We start from the raw sequence: 13,219 nt of genomic DNA, 5'->3' as shown, positions 1-13,219 counted from the left end.
AGTGGAGTCTCTTTGGTAGTGATAAGAAAACGGTAGAAAAGACTTTCCTATATATATTAGAACTTAGAAGACACAACAGTTTACATATTCTACAAATGTGTGGAAGTTCATCCATATACACTAAGAAGTTGGCTCAGGTATAGGATTAATGGTATTATAGCGGGTGAGTATGGTTATCCGTTGATTTTTTGCTATGCCACACAGCTTGAAATATAATTTTCAAGGTGGATGTGACCAACACAATTTACAGCCTTGAGGTTACTTCTCGCTCAAAAACAGCAAAACACTACAAGAAAAACCAACAACAACGAGCTTGTGACAGGAAGACAGACCTGAAAATACTTGATAATGCAACATCAAAACATTACAAGTAAAACCAACAACAATTATCAACTAAGCTCAGACAATCCTTTTCTTGTTCTCAATCGGGTCATTAAACATTCAGCAATTTTTGATCATACGATGATCAAGCTGGATGGGGATTACAACATGCAGTGCTGCTCGAGATACTTTTGTTTGCAAAGCAGCTCCCGTTACAAAGGATTGCCAAATTTCTTCTATTGGCCACAAAGACAACTTTATTTAGATTATATTTCGTCAAATGAGGAAAAGTTTATATTGCCTCACATAGTTAAGATATGTTTAGTTCGTTGATTAGTTTAGAAGGTATTTGAGAGATATAGCGACCTATGTCAGTACTAGTGTATTACGTATTATCATGTTGTGGTTCAATTTGTTTTTTTGTTTTTTTTTTTGTGAGAATGAAGCTCAATTATTTTGTTAATGGAATATGAATTATGCAACGAACGGAAAAAAAAAAAGTGGAGATAGAACTAGCTACACTTTTGGCTTTTGATCTTCGACCATTAGCCTAGCAACGTTGTTCACTTTTTGACCGTTTCCGACTCTTTTTTGCTTCTCTCGTTCACAGTTGAAGCCTGCACTTTACCAACAGGATGATTAACCAATTAATTACCCAGGTAAACGACTGATAGTAAATAAATTTACCCATCTTGAATTACAAGCATGTGCAGTATGACACAATCTGGGGAATCTTGGTACCAGGAATTCAGGGTTTGTGTACATATAGACATAAAAAATAGTCGTGTAGTGCGGTCATGATTGATGAAAATTTATGTACATTGTCATGGATGGAAGGCCTTATTTGGCTAGATTGTATTATTTTACTCTCTGACTGGAATTTTTATTTTGAACTTGATCAGATTGAGTGGTACTTTTTTGAAGTTATGTGTTTGGTGAAGTATTTAGTTGTAATAGTGTTCCTAGTACAGAATCCAATGCTTTTCTTGTAGAGAAAAGAAAATACAAACAGTTTCATGGACAAACTAATATCAAGATCAGCTAATGCATGTTTCCGTGAATAGCTTGGTCAACAAGAAAAGTTGACGATACAAATTTGAACATAATAAAAAATGTCAAGAGTTTAACATATTTGGCATCATAATTCGACGCTAATCTTGTTGTAGAACATTTAACTTTGTTCTCTAAAGAAAAGTAAAATGTATAGAGCTGCTAAACACCATTTTTTTTAAATAATCACAAATGATAGAATGAGATAATTACCTTCACTTATCTGGCATAATATTCCGTATACTAATTAATATCACTATGAAGGTGGGTTTACAACCTGCAACAACTCAATAAAAGGGAACCAAACTTGTCTTCATGGATCAACTTAGGTTCTTGCCATTTGCTTGGCCAAAAGAGGAGATTTCACAATGATCAATCAACTAACAGTCTCTTTTGGCTGAGACTTGGGAGAAGAGGAGAAGCTATACTTTAAATCAAATCAAACACGTGTGATGCATTCAGTGACAAGCAAGACCTGGAGGACAATACACACTCAAAAGCCAATAGATCATCTAAATTGCAACGAGAAAGATTTACACATAAAGAAAGAGAAAGGAGGAAGAAAAATAAGGCAAAGAGAAGGAAAGGGAAACTAAAGAACCGACAGATGAGGACATCCCATATGAAGATAGAACTAAAGTGAGCTTGTGTTGCTTTTCTGCTCTTGTATATCATCAACTAGTTTTGCTTTTGGGTTTAAACTATTAATCCCCCCCCCCCCCCTCAATCAGGCTGTAAATATTTCAATGCCTTGCTACTAAACCTGCATTATCTAGCTGCATATCTTTATTGAGATGTTGATACGAATAAACTATGGTGGACCAAATTATCACCTTCTTAAACAAGTAAAACTTAACCGAAGAGCAAATGGAATGCATTGATCTGGTTTATTGAGGGACTAGTCTGGCATTTGGCTTCAGTCCCCAACTGTTGAGGATATGATAGTACTAGTGGCGATGGAAGGTGAAAAAAATGACCCTTTGCAAGTATGATTTTTCGATAAATAGACAAGTATACGAGTAATTTTTTAATGAGATAGTTGCGCTTTCAATTTTAACCAATTTAGTGTTGATTTAGTGACTTGTACTATGATAATCCTTTTTTCCTTTTTCTCACAGTGAAGAAAATAGAATCACACATATATGGCTGCAAATCGCAAAACTCAAAAGTGTTACCAGAGGACGGTAATAACTAGTTGATATATCTAGAACAGTGCCCAAATGGGCAATTTCCATAAACAAAATTCTGTGAGTATCAAGCATGGAAATAGAGGGTTCTGTTGAACAGGCTGTATCATTTATGGGGTCCTAAAGAATTCCACTCGTCTTTCAATTCTATCTAGAGCTAGGAGAGCTGAGGCCCATTTTAGGTCTATTCTATATCAAATCCCAGTTAAATATGTTAAGCGCTTTGAGGCAATTGTAGGTGTGTGTGACCAAATAGCCTAATTGTCCTTACTGAACTTGCAGAAGAGTCTGGTTGCATAGCTCCAAATCCCAGCATTATCTCTTACCTAGAAGTGGCATTCTCTATTTGTCATTTCTGGGTCTCAAAAATCATGGACAAGCTTTATGGATTTGTTTGGATTTGACCACCACAGATTATTGTATTTTCAGTCTCACTTTCTATTTTTCCTATATTTTCTAATTCTAAAAAAAAATTCCTATATATGGTAACAATTCTGTGTCATGGAAAAAGAGGGAGCAAGATACAAGTTTTGTTCCGTTTTAATTCCCACTATGCTGAATTACAGATAAAAATAAGTGTATCAACACATCCTTATTAAAAGACATGAATCGATTTTCTAAACTTTGCTTTCGTGAATTGGGGGCTTGCAAAGTCAGAGACATTGATCAGTATTGGATTCAAAAAGCACATCAAAGCCGAGATCCGATATCAAATATTGAAACAATATGATTCTCTCATCAATTTTCATCTCAAAATCTCTTTTTCAATTAATATTTCCGATTCAAAAATCAAAATCTCTTTTTATGTCATATTTTATATAACCAAATATGCCGGCCCAAAAAGTTGGACATGTTCGGTGCGACCCGGCCCAAATACCTTCCCTCCCAAAAGCTTACGATTCTGCATTTTTATAACAGACCTTATAGCTAGAGCTGCATATTAACACTGAAATTATAGTCTCGTATACAAACTCAAAAATCCCAACGCCATTTCCGTACGGTGTTCGGCGTCGTATGCTCCGCTTGTGCCAACTGTAGGGTTTCCCTGACTCCCCCTCCTATATAAACCCACCCTCGCTCGATCACTTGCTCATTTTAGCAGCTGATATCCACAGAACGGCAAGCTCGATCTCAAAAGGTATCGAACTCTTGAGTTTGCTATCAATCTTAGACCGAGTTTGTACGTTATGTACATACTTCGATCATCGTTTTAATAATCTGATGCTTTTGTGCTTGATGTCGATATATCACCATCCCGTACTGATTTAGGGAAACTAGGGCTTTGTTTCGAGCTTAAGACTCGGCCGATTTTGCATGATTAGGATTATAGGATTTACATAAGCTAGGGTTTTACATTTTTCAATTTTAAGCTAGTGAAATCTGTAATCTGCACCCTCCTACGGTCCTACCTAGTTGGTTTTTGAGTCATAATGCTGGATTCAGTGGATTGTGCAAAATTGGTATGCAGAGTTTGTGATATTAGGTTATTTGGTAGCTTGAGTGTTATTCATTTTTAATCAGAGAGAAGCTTTATTCGTGCTTGGATTTTGATGAATTGCATGGGAATTTTTGTTTGTAATTTGATTTAGATTTGTTACTTTGGCATGGATCGAGTATAGGAATAATTTTTTAGGGAAATTAATCGAATTCATTGGCAATTTTGCTCCTAGAGTTGGTTACTGAGAGTCTGAGAATTGGAATTAAGGGATTATGATAGATTATTTTTTGTAGTTGTAAGATATTCGCCCCCAGAAGCAGACTCTGCGGGGCAACTTGGGTGAAGAACTCAAGACAGTGGGGAAAATAACTCTCAATGTCACAGCTGGTGTTAGGCCCCGATTCCGCACCCTCAATGTGGAATTTCTGGTGATGGAAGAGCCTCCAGTGTATGACCTCATTTTTGGATCAAAAGGGTTGGCTGAGATGGGGGCAATAGCCTCAACATACCATCTAGTCATCCGATTCTGCACTGAAGCCGGAGTTGGAGTGGTCAGAGGAAGCCAGAAGATAGCTAGAGATTGTGAGAAGGCCATCTTGGATGAAGCAAGGCGCAAGGACCCTTCAATCAAAAAGGTGGCAGTGGTTATGTAGCTGCAAAGCAGAAACATTCCTTGGTTCTCAGCCTGGATATGGTAGAATCTCAGCAATTTCAGAACTTCTGTCTTCTGCTTTTATCGTAACTTTAGTTGCTATGCGCTGGTCCAAATTGCGACAATTTTAATTTGTGAACCCTGTTTTTGGATAATCATGTTCTAGACCCTTCAGTTGCGTATGCTTCATGCGGTGGAAGTTTTTATTTACAATTTTTTGTTTATTTGCAGCCTTATATTCTGTGAATCAAATAATAGGATATGGCAGTAGAAGGTGTTTGAGTAAGGCTAAACTGAGGCGCTTTGTTTGTGCTTGTTTATGCAATCACTCAAATCCTTAATCAGACTAGCAAATGTTCCCGCTCTTTGCTGCGGGTCATGAAGCTTGCTATTTTAGATAATATCCAAATTACTTTTTAGTTAATTATCCGAGATGAACTAATTAGAAAGAGCATAAGGAGAGAGGAAGGCAGTGGCCACAAAGCAAGTCAGAGCAGCGAGAGAGGAGCAGATGGAGAATTAACAATGATAGGTGTCGCCGAATCTTAACGTGGAGGAAGAAAACTTGACACATGTCTACCCAACTCCAGCAAACAATCCGACCCAAATAATCCCCAGGTCCATTACTGTTCATTTCTGATGCTACTGTTGCCAGAACACTTCACGCATAATATATAGTAAATATCTTCCTGATGAGGAAGCAATTTTCAAGATTAGATAGCTAATTGTTACAAGCTGACTTACTATGCAGCAGAATAAGACCCGGGCGGTGCCAAGGTTAATCTTAAGGCTAGCTTATCTCAATATGCATCTCTGATTAGGTCTCATCATTTAACCCGCGGAGGCCCGTAAGTCTGATGGGCTTTTACTCGGCCCTGCCCGCGAGAAAGCATGTCAAAACCCGCTTCCGTGGGTAGAGGGCCGAGTTTAGATTAGAGGTGTGAAACCCGGCCCGGCCCGACAAAAGCCCGCAAGGCCCAGCCCGCCAAATAATAAAATATTATACATACATATTTTATTATGTTTAGAATAAACCTATCGCATTATGAAGCAACTATATGAATGAAATTTTTCAGAATCGATCGACACCAGTCGACATATTTAGTGACCCTGTCAAAATTTCATCTAATTCTGACCTCGTTTGACCGTCGGAATTTCCGGTCAACCGAAAATAACACTAATATGTCATAAGGGAAGACCCAGTACCAAAATATGAACATTGAAAGCCGTTTGCATATCTGAAATCACCTAATTTTTGTCACCGATTGTGTGCGGTCGCACCAAATAAACCCATTTGGCAAAGCTCCGGTTAATGGAGATTTTAATATGTCAAAACGCCTATTTTTTTGTTGACCGTAGGTACGGGCGGTTAAACAATATCCAAAACAGACGAAAATTTTACGGATTGCCTAAATATATATACTAATCACATCTGCTGGTGTCGATCGACCATATTTTGAATTGAAGTTATCGATCGCCGAAGTGTCAACTACTATATCATAACCTTTATAGTTAGTTTTATAATAAAACTATCACATTATGAAGTGCCTATATGAAAAAAACTTTTTGGGATCGATCGAACCAGCCAATGTGATCGATATATATATATTTAGTGACCCTGTAAAAATTTCATCTGATTCGGACCTTGTTTGACCGTTAGAATTTCTGGTAAACTAAAAACACCACTAATATGTCTTAAGGGATTGACCTATTACAAAGATGCGAAACGCCGAAAGCCGTTTGCATATCTGAAAATCACCTAATTTTTGTTACCTATCGTGCATGGTCACACAGAGGAAATCTATTTATCCAAAACCCCGGTCAATAAGGTTTCAATATGTCAAAACGCCTATTTTTTTTGTTGACAATAAGTACGAACGGTCAAACCATGTCCGAAACGGATGAAATTTTTAGGGTGTCCCTAAATATATATACCGATCACATCTTCTGATGTCGATCGACCATATTTCGAATTAGAGTTAGCGATCGCCTAAGTGTCAACTAATGTATCATAACCTTTATATTAGGTTTAGAATAAAACTATCGCATTATGAAGCGACTATATGAAGGAAACTTCTCGGGATCGATCGACACCAACCGATGTGATCGGTATATATATTTAATGACCATATAAAAATTTCATCTTATTCGGACCTCATTTAACCGTCGGAATTTTCGGTAAATCGAAAACACCACTAATATGCCCTAAGGGATGACTTATTACAAATATGCGAACGCCGAAAGCCGTTTGCATATCTGAAATCACATAATTTTTATTACCTAATTTTCATATTTATGAAAATACTCTGCCCGGCCTGCCACTTATTTCAATTTACTAAGGCTCGTCCCGGCCCGTTGACGAGCCTTATCTCTGATGTCAACTTTATTTTCTTTCTTGTGCGCCTCCTGTGTCATTCCGATCTTTTTCACTACATTCCTTGCTTGTGAGGTTCCACCAACGAAAGCTACTCACACATGAGTCTCACAACTTGTGACTTACCGATCGCTTCCTCGTGTCATGGTCCTCCCATGACACTCGCCCAACCGATAGGCTTCCATGTCATCCCGCCTAGTGCCAACCCCTTACTGACCAGCATGCACCTTGAACCTCGTAGCAAGAGGCATGACAGTAGGCCAAGACATTGATGGTCCTTACTTCCTTCTATTTGACCGTCTCTTGGAAGCATGCACACCTTACTTGCATGAGCATCCCTCATCATACTCACTCGGCATATAGGCATCCCTTGTCTACACTTCACCCACGGGATATTCATATGGGAAATTCTGCCCCTGGGTTATAACTTGTTGGGCAAGGCTCGCCTCCCACATATCATCCTGACACTTCCATCTAGGCAACATACTCTTTTGTATGCCACTTACCCGCATATGCCCACTATAGGTTTACTTCCTTCTAGCACGGTGTCGCTCTTCCGTGTTTGGTGGAAACCCTTTCCTTTTGGCTAGGTTTAACCCCGAACCTATGCCCGCGTCGCTTTGCTATGTGTTCATTGCGCACAACGGGGTTCCGATACATCTTCCTTAAGCCCACACATTGCCCATGCCGCTAGCATAAAGGATTGCCCACGTACGAATCTCGTCGCCCGCATGGACTCACAATATCGGTCTGCCAACCGATACTGTCCACGAGACATCCTGACTCATAGAAACGCATGCCGCCCCTCTATGGTGACATCCACCCTACTCCTAGGTTACCCAATGTCCCCCAGGAGTGACTCGCTTAGTGTCTCATAAGGCCGAGGTTGGTGGAGAGTCAGACACCATGTACCCCTCTATAGAGCATATCAGACAAAACTACACTTGGTAGGGGGAAATATCATATATCCGAGGAGGGGTAACTTCCATAATTAATTCATACAAGCTCCTAAAACTATACCGTCAAGTGCATTGATTTCTTTTCGACATCCTAGACATTTTTCGTGTTCAGACTTCTTCCCAATTATGAGTCTAAGTGTCTCGAACTTAGGAGTTTCTCTTAATTACGAAATTACCACTTGTAAAATCACTTGATACCCAATCAGCCTGCATGCTTGCCACTCAACAGGCCACTCGACACCCCTTCTCGAGAACAACACCCAGAAAGTGTCATGATGACACAACCATTTGTGAAGACCGTAACACTAATCATGTGTAACTATTGCTATCTTTATACTTTTTGCCTACAACTAAATGGAAGTGGGTTTAATATCTGTCGATTGCCAATTTTCCTTGGTTAATGCAACATCTATCATTGAGTGTAATAAGGTAGGATATCTCTTTTGTTGACACCCAAGAGATTCGGGTCATGGCATCTGAACATATTTTGATTTTTCAGATGAAGACTTCATTCTTTAGGTATGTCGGCCTCTCATGTGGTTTGTCTGGAGGAGTGGAGGACATACTTAGATTAACAATCATGTTCTAACATACATGCATAGATTCATTTCTTATACTTATTTCCTAAACTTGTTCTATTTAAAGTGTTCTCGATTCTTCGATTCTTATTTATTCAACTTTTTTTAATCAATAATGCATAGTCTTAAAATATATGTGAAAATTACGGTACATCATGAACACGCTTTCGCCCGTTTTTTATGACAACGCAATTAAGAGTGCACAAACAAACTAAGAAATAAAAAAAAACTAGAAAACTAAAAATCACTAATTTTCTTAACAAGTTCTATGACAAAATCCGATGCAATCCGCTCAAAAGAATTATAATTAAAACCTTTGTCAATATCAGCTAACTTATTTCAAAAGCCGGAACCACCTTAGATAAAAGTGACCTCTCTAAGTTCTAATGAAAATTTGACAATTCTATTAAAAGCCCAAGACTTGTGAATAAACCCAAATCCCAAAACAATTTGATCCAACACCAAAAACCCTAAGTTGGCAAACCTACCAACCCTTGCATACACTGTCGTCACCCCATTCACCACCATGCCTGGCTCGCAAGATATCTGCAACATTGTTGAGATAAAAAAAGGGTTATGAAATAAGAATCATGCAATTGGATAATTAACCAAGTAGCATCTGTTTCTTTGGTTTTTGACCAGTTAAAATACAACATGAGTAATTTTGTTTGACTTGGTTCTGATTGAGTTGGTTGAAGCATCAAGCAAGGAATTCAAACGGTAACAAGATATGTTTATCTCAAGTCAAAGTTAGTTGGTTGACAAATTCAAACGGCACACGCGTTCAAATTTAAATCAAAGATTGCATGAACTGATGACAATCTTATCGGCCATTTTGTTACAACCATATCAATATATAAAGCCTAGTTCCGAGAGAGAGGTGGATAGACGGAGAGAAAGAGTACAAAAATTTTGCAAAAAACATAGAGTGATAGCATTTCGGTGAACTAAGCTTCCAGTTGAAGCCCAGGTAAAATAGATCCGAGCTATATTTCTTTTTTAGCATGAAAGCACACTCCGGGAGTTTCACTCCATATAAAAGAAGAGCCGTTCATGAACGACTCGTATTCTTTTGTGTGGTTTATTATATGTTGACAATATTGGCCGTTCATGAACGACCAGAATCACCACATATCCGCCATAATCAAAATTGCGTTATGACAATATTGGTCGTTCATGAACAGCCAGAGTCTCATAATGTGTCGGACCGCTACATTTAGTAGCACAAGAACCCTTTGATCGTTCATGAACGGCCGAGTTCCGGGCTACTAAGTTGTACGAGATGCCCGTAAAATCACTGTCATCATGAAACCCTTATGTCTTTTTCTTTAATCTCGTCCGCCACTTCCTAACTTTTTCCTTGCTACCTTTCATCATACCAAATACCATCAAACAATATGATAAGGGTCTCACCTTCAATCTTTTGCCTTTAGACACAAAGTCCTTGTTAACCACCTGCACGTCAGGAACAAGTTGTTCATGAATATGAGTGTTCTGGTTTAATTAACAAATTAAAAGGAGGCAAGCATGGTAAACAATAGTTGAAATGGAGCTAAATGATACTGACACCCGAATCAATATGTGGCTGTGGGTTTGATGGCTAGGGTTGATGATGAGAGGATATATGGCATGGATAGTTTAAAAATTAAGAGAGGAATCTTAGTTAAGCCTATGAGGAGTGAGAAGATAGAGAACGTATTGATAAGTGGTACTTAACACGTTAACAAGAATGCCTTTACGACTTTACCTACCTTTGCGATGCTGCGATGGTGAAGCAGTGCTAAACGGTGCACTCAAGAAAAAAAAATCAGTGTGTGTTGACGGCAGCAATAATTGTGTCAACCTTCTCTCGATATAAAACATGCATGTGAGCAAGAAGAAGCATGGAGTCAGTAAAAGAGTTTATCTGTATATACACATGTGTGCATGACAATTCCATCTTCAAAGCCCAGTTTCAGTGATCACAGTCGAAATTCGTAGGAAGCTTGATCCAGGACAGCTCGGCACTTGTGAGGGAATGTTTGTGGTGCTCGATGATATTTTCATTTTCTTGAAAAAAAGGGAAGTTTCTGGCGATTATGAAAGTTGATACAAAACTAAAAATCTTTTTAGAACTATGATTAGTTTGATCCATTTTCGAGGGTATGTAGGCAATACAGTGACCTATTAGATACAACCACATGTCCAAACAAAATTTCTGACCACCAGTCAAATTCGGCTAGTCCTAAATGAATCACCAATTCTGGTCATATTCTTACAAACACCAGAAAATTATATCTACTCCTAAGCTACAGTCAAATCCAAGGGCTCTAAACCTTCATCTTAAACACAAAATCCAATCCCTGGATCACATACACCAAATTGGTTCCAAACACAAATCTCCTTCCAAAATCATAGCCCTCCAGTGCGTCATTCACGCATTAGAACTTTAGAACTATGAGTGGCTTGATCCCTCTCCCAGGGTATGTAGGCAACTCATTCATATTTCCAGGTGCAGCCGCAAAAACAAACAAACACACTCACTCTTCATTTGTTATTTTCTTCATGTTCGGAATAAAACTAAAAAAATTGTCTTTCTAACTAAATTTTAGTGTTAAAATTTTAAATATTAACACATCCCAAATTTCTATATATAGTTCATAAATAATTGTAGATTTTTTTCTAGTCCAACCCATTATGAAATCCTGGCTCCGCCCTTGATAATGAAGCAACTTATGAGATTGTAGACTAGATGCTTTCTTTATCTTGAGGCAGGCAAGAACAAATGTATAATGTTTTTGTACCAAATGTATAATACGTTAGTATTGGAATACATCTCTATATCATAAATTGTTTGTCAAATTTTTATTTATTTTTATACTGTTATTTTAATAGCCTATAGAGTTCTGAAATCCAAAGAAATACTAACAAATCAATTTAGTAAAGTTTGATAAACTCTACATGGAATTGAAACAATCTATAGACTCACAGACTCCATGGATTATTTAAACTCATCCAAACTCTATTAAAATCCATATTGAATACACCCCTAATTCACAGTAGTCAACGTAATAGATAGATGAGATCAACTAACTAGTATATTATTGAGGTGAAGTAAAACAAATTGAGGTGAAAGTAAATTGGGTGAATCATTGCCCGAGTTCAAGAGTCCTTGGCCCATTTAATAGAGGCCCAACCCGTTGTCCAAAAGAGAAAAAGTACCACGATTAACTATATATGGTGGCTCAAAAGCTTTACTAAGCTTTAAAGCTTGATCTGAAAATCCATGGACGACAGCTTCAGGCTCCGCGCCGATAAGATTTTCGGATCCCTCTCCGCGTCGCTCTCTTCGTCTCGGCAGCCACCGCAGTCCTCTCCCTGGTCCGTCGCCGGCGCCGAGGTTGAGCGCCGCCAATGGAGGCGCCCCTCTGACGACGACGCCCCCGACAGAGACGACACTCCTTGTGCTTCGTCGTTTCAAGGCGACTTCGGAATCGGATCTTCCATCGGCAAGGATCCTACCCTCGATTTCGAGGTCACTATTACCTTCTGAATTTTTCTCTTTCATTTTTTTCTGATTGTTCTAAGTTCATGGAAATTTAACCTAAAATAGAAATTGATGACGTATGCATTAATGGGTTGCCTAATTTAGTAGGAAAGTGTTGAGCTTTGTTGATGTGTTGAAATTATAGTTATCTTACTAATTGATTGAGTAAGCCATTTTACTGAATTATAGTTACCTATTGATTTGCACAGGAAGAGGAAGATGAATATGACAAGGTGGCTTCAGGTGCCGAAGCTGTTGATAATGATCGGTTGTTTATGGACAATGTCACTAACCACGGCTCGTATTTGAATTCTTACAATGTACTAGTTGGTAAGGATTCGCGTGCCAGTCACCTGGCTGCGAGGCACAGGCTGAGTGAAGATGATGCCGAAGCTCAGAACACTAGCTGTGTGCCGGTGGCTTGTGCAAAATCGCCTGAAGATGGTGGTGGTGGTCAGCCAAAGCCGATACTGAAAAGGAAGGACAGCGCATCGGATGGCAAGTCTCGCAAACGTGTTAGGTTTGACCCTGCTTTTGTAGATCAGAGTGATGGTGAAGAATCGTCAGGGAGAGTGCAGAGCTTGGTTTCGGATAACAAGACTGCTTCTCAGGTTCCTGATTATTTGGTGAATCCTTCAAAGTACACTTGTTATAGTTTTGATTCAACGAGTGAAGTTGATGAAGGTGGCAACACCAAGGCTTGTATGGACTACATTACTCAGGTTGAGAGCTCAGGGTCAGAGATGGAGGATGCTTCACCTCAAGTTCCCAAGTCTGTGACTTTTGTTCCAAAGAAGAAGACTGTGGATGGTAGCACTATAATGAAGGATGCTGAGGAAGATGAGAATAAGCAGTCCTTGAATAAAAAAGGCATCAGTGTTGGAATTGCAGCCATGGAAGAAGGTGAAATCAGCGGGGCAGAGGAGGAAGACATGTTGGAGCAGAATGGTGATAGTTTATCAAAAAGTGGTCGCAAGTTTCGAACCAAGTCAATGTTAGATGATGAGTCTGATTCTTGAGGTTCTATTTAGATTCAACATAAGCTGTGCTGGCTGCAATAGTGTTTTGATTATGTTTCCTGAATCATGATAATGTGTATATTAACAGTTTAACACTCATCCTGAGAGTCTTCCT

General features: G+C 38.8%; 2 protein-coding genes across 2 annotated transcripts; both read left to right on the top strand.

Moving 5' to 3' along the window:
• The first annotated feature begins 3,988 nt into the window (after window positions 1-3,988).
• Window positions 3,989-4,649, top strand: LOC126792340 (uncharacterized). Its single transcript, XM_050518789.1, has 2 exons — window positions 3,989-4,018; window positions 4,311-4,649. Exons 1-2 carry the CDS (start codon window positions 3,989-3,991, stop codon window positions 4,647-4,649), a joined length of 369 nt encoding a protein of 122 aa, XP_050374746.1.
• A 7,170-nt stretch (window positions 4,650-11,819) lies between these two features.
• Window positions 11,820-13,203, top strand: LOC126791255 (uncharacterized). Its single transcript, XM_050517677.1, has 2 exons — window positions 11,820-12,073; window positions 12,295-13,203. The coding sequence occupies exons 1-2, from the start codon at window positions 11,825-11,827 to the stop codon at window positions 13,102-13,104; spliced, it is 1,059 nt and encodes a 352-aa protein (XP_050373634.1). The 5' UTR covers window positions 11,820-11,824; the 3' UTR covers window positions 13,105-13,203.
• Window positions 13,204-13,219: the final 16 nt, after the last annotated feature.

The sequence above is a fragment of the Argentina anserina genome, chromosome 4 (assembly GCF_933775445.1).
Source record: "Argentina anserina chromosome 4, drPotAnse1.1, whole genome shotgun sequence".
Taxonomy (NCBI): domain Eukaryota; kingdom Viridiplantae; phylum Streptophyta; class Magnoliopsida; order Rosales; family Rosaceae; genus Argentina; species Argentina anserina.
This window is presented reverse-complemented; position numbering and strand designations above follow the sequence as displayed.

Excerpts from the sequence above, each read along its gene's own strand:
- LOC126792340 (XM_050518789.1), top strand. The coding sequence starts at position 3,989 with ATGCTGGATTCAGTGGATTGTGCAAAATTG. Across the intron at positions 4,019-4,310 it reads CAGTGGATTGTGCAAAATTG|AAGCAGACTCTGCGGGGCAA; the intron begins GTATGCAGAGTT and ends ATTCGCCCCCAG.
- LOC126791255 (XM_050517677.1), top strand. The coding sequence starts at position 11,825 with ATGGACGACAGCTTCAGGCTCCGCGCCGATAAGATTTTCGGATCCCTC. Across the intron at positions 12,074-12,294 it reads ATCCTACCCTCGATTTCGAG|GAAGAGGAAGATGAATATGA; the intron begins GTCACTATTACC and ends TGATTTGCACAG.